Raw genomic sequence first — 2825 nt, 5'->3', positions numbered from 1 at the left:
TGATTATCAACAGTCTCTACATTGTCTATTTTCATTTCTCCCTCTAGATCCACAGCCTTCTTGCCCTCACCGTAGGTTTTCTCCTGAAGCCCGTTATCACGAAAAATTTGGCTATATGACCAAAGGCACATCCCCAAAGAAGAAGAGTCCGGCCGATAAGCGAATAGAGTCTGCATTTCTTGGAATACTGGTATTAAGTCTCCTAAGACTATGGAGGTTGATTTAGGAGAACTTGGGAAATTAATATTGGCTTTAAAGTTTGATCCCTTTCCTAGTGCTTGTTTTAAGTGTGGTGTACAAGGTGGGGCCCAAGGATTTGGCTAAATCCCAAAGCACCGATCGGAGCTAGGGAGGGAGACCAACCAGTTCAACCCACATTGGACAGGATTCTTTTAGACTATTGTTTACATCAAAAGAGGGTCGAAAGGTACGATATGCACAAGATTAGAACCCATACACAGGAGCCCTTGCAAACAAATCAGATGTAGCTTGTCCCCTAGAAAACATCACATTAAAGAAGCCCTTTCCAAGATAAAAAAATTGCAATACCAACTTTTTGTGGAAAACATCTTCCTGTAGCCATCTTCCTAGTTCGACCTGGGAAGGAGGTCTACCCGAACAAAACAGAATAACACTACATATTGAGAACACGTTCACTTGCCTTTTTACCATTTTTGCAAGGACCCTTGTACTACATACCTTTGTCATAGATGATTGGTTGACAGAGCTAGGGCCCATTCTACCCACTACCTAGTCAGGATACCGCCTCTTCGTGTCCACATTCTTCTCCTCAGCTTCACGGGAATGCTTCATGGCATCACTGTCTTCTTGCAGGTCCCAATTGCCCCAACTACGAATCTCCTCGAGCACCAAGGCCTTGCCCTCCCCCTTCATCCACTCCTCTCCCCATGCTAAGGTTACAAGCTTTGCATGCGCGATGTACACCTACAGCGTGTCCCACTACGCATGCACAAGTGAATTGAAAGGTCACGTTCCCACTCTTATGCATGAGTTGCTCTTGCTGCTAGCTACAGGTAAATTTTTCTCAGTTTGGCATGCAAGAGTATTTTTTAACACATTTTAAAGGTGTCATTGTGAAGGTCATTCAAGGCCTAGTTTTCTTATTGCATATATTCCTCACAAAGTCTTTACAATCAAGGTTACCCATTTTTGACTTAAAACGGTGGCAAGAGAATAAAAACAAATAATCAAAAAGCAGTTTGAGAATTGTTTGACACATGCATAATTTCTTATTAAATATGGTGTGAAAAAAGGTCCAACTCAAAAAGAATCTTGCTGTACTTGAGGGGGAAGCGATGGAAGGACCTCCACAAATAGCTTAACAACCACTCTCTCTCCTGCCCTAAATGGTCCAATATGTAGTAAACCTTAGTTTTTTTAAAAGAGTTTTAAGTATAGAATGAAGTGCGTGCATGTGGAGACTTTGCTAGCTAGAGTTCATTAGTTGGGACTACTGTTTACACCTTTGCTTGGGAATAAATTGAGAGATAACGGCAAGCCCAAGGCGAGGCGGAAAGCATAAAGGACAGGGTTGAGCTCACTTTATCCTTATATTCTAGCCTTTTTCTTCAATCTTCTTGGAAAGCTTGCAATCACAGGGCCTGCAGGAACTTGCCGGAACCCTAAACCTAGCCTGCTCTTGCCCAGGCAGATTTAGCGCTTTAGAAGGGTGTCGCACTTACACAGTGATCAGGCATGGCACCTGCTTGGGGCCGGGAGCGAGATGATCGTGCGAGGCCAGCCGAGGTTCTGTGTATGCTACTTACAGTCTGCTTAGCAATGTCGAGCTTGGTCGATAGTGCCGCTGCCAAGACGTGGACAGTGGGCGACACGGAAGGGTGGTCGGCCATGGACTACACAGACTGGCTCAAAAACAAAGTCTTCGCAGTGGGAGACGAACTGTGTAAGCAGCTTTGAATAACAGAATGCTATGGCCTTCGATTAATCCTTACAAATGCTAACTTCAAGTCTGTCTCGCCTTTGCAGTGTTTCCCTACAGCCAAGGCGCGCAGGACGTCGCCGAGGTGAGCCAGGCGGACTACGAGGCCTGCAACGGCAAGAATCCCATCAACCACTGGATCGATGGCAACACACGCGTGTCTCTCCAGAGTGCCGGCAGCAAGTATTACATCTGCACTTTCCCAGGCCACTGCCCGCCCCTCAAGCTTGCCATTAACGTCGTTGTGTCGACGAGCAATTCCACCGTCGCGCCTACTAGCCAAGACAGAGCCAACGTCAACACTGTTGCCTCCGCACGTACGCCCACGCCCAACAATCCCAACAACAATAACTCAGCTATATACAACGCCGCCCCACCTTCTCCTCCTCATTCCGCCTCACGCTGGCCTCAGTTTATTAGTCCCATTGTAATCCTTGTGTTGTCGTCGGCCCTCCTCTGAAAGCATAGCTGTAGCATGGAAAATGCAGATATGAGTGTGCGTGTGGCAGTGCTCAAGTAATCCGCCCATCTGAATTGTTTTTGTTTATATGGTGTATAGTGTTATTTTTATATATATATACACAGTGTATTTTATATTTGTAATATATACAGTAGTGTACTACTTAGCTGTTATTTTTATTTGTAATTATAAATTTCACATTCTTACTACACCCTTCTAACCACCACCACAAGTGCACTAGCATGCTTTTGGCAAAGGAATAATGCTCTAGATGATTGTACGGAAAATTATTAGGTGAGTTACCATGATTTTTGAACTTTTTTTTTTGGGATCTTTTGTGCTCGTGTGCATATTTGTTTTTGTGTGCTGCTATCAATAGCCAGCTGGTTTTGAACAACCCAGCAC

The 2825-nt window shown here is 44.7% G+C and overlaps 1 protein-coding gene across 1 annotated transcript; it reads left to right on the top strand.

Moving 5' to 3' along the window:
- The first annotated feature begins 1593 nt into the window (after positions 1-1593).
- Positions 1594-2522, top strand: LOC147608037 (blue copper protein-like). Its single transcript, XM_086789988.1, has 2 exons — positions 1594-1924; positions 2008-2522. Exons 1-2 carry the CDS (start codon positions 1717-1719, stop codon positions 2418-2420), a joined length of 621 nt encoding a protein of 206 aa, XP_086646114.1. The 5' UTR covers positions 1594-1716; the 3' UTR covers positions 2421-2522.
- The last annotated feature ends 303 nt before the right edge of the window (positions 2523-2825 follow it).

Source organism: Cibotium barometz, chromosome 54 (genome assembly GCF_041138505.1).
Source record: "Cibotium barometz isolate CiBa-2024 chromosome 54, ASM4113850v1, whole genome shotgun sequence".
Taxonomy (NCBI): Eukaryota; Viridiplantae; Streptophyta; class Polypodiopsida; order Cyatheales; family Cibotiaceae; genus Cibotium; species Cibotium barometz.
Note: the sequence above shows the minus strand (reverse complement) of the source record. Positions and strands in the feature narration are given on the sequence as shown.

Coding starts and splice junctions, on each gene's coding strand:
- LOC147608037 (XM_086789988.1), top strand. CDS start 1,717: ATGGCACCTGCTTGGGGCCGGGAGCGAGATGATCGTGCGAGGCCAGCC. Junction 1,925..2,007: donor CGCAGTGGGAGACGAACTGT/GTAAGCAGCTTT, acceptor TCGCCTTTGCAG/TGTTTCCCTACAGCCAAGGC.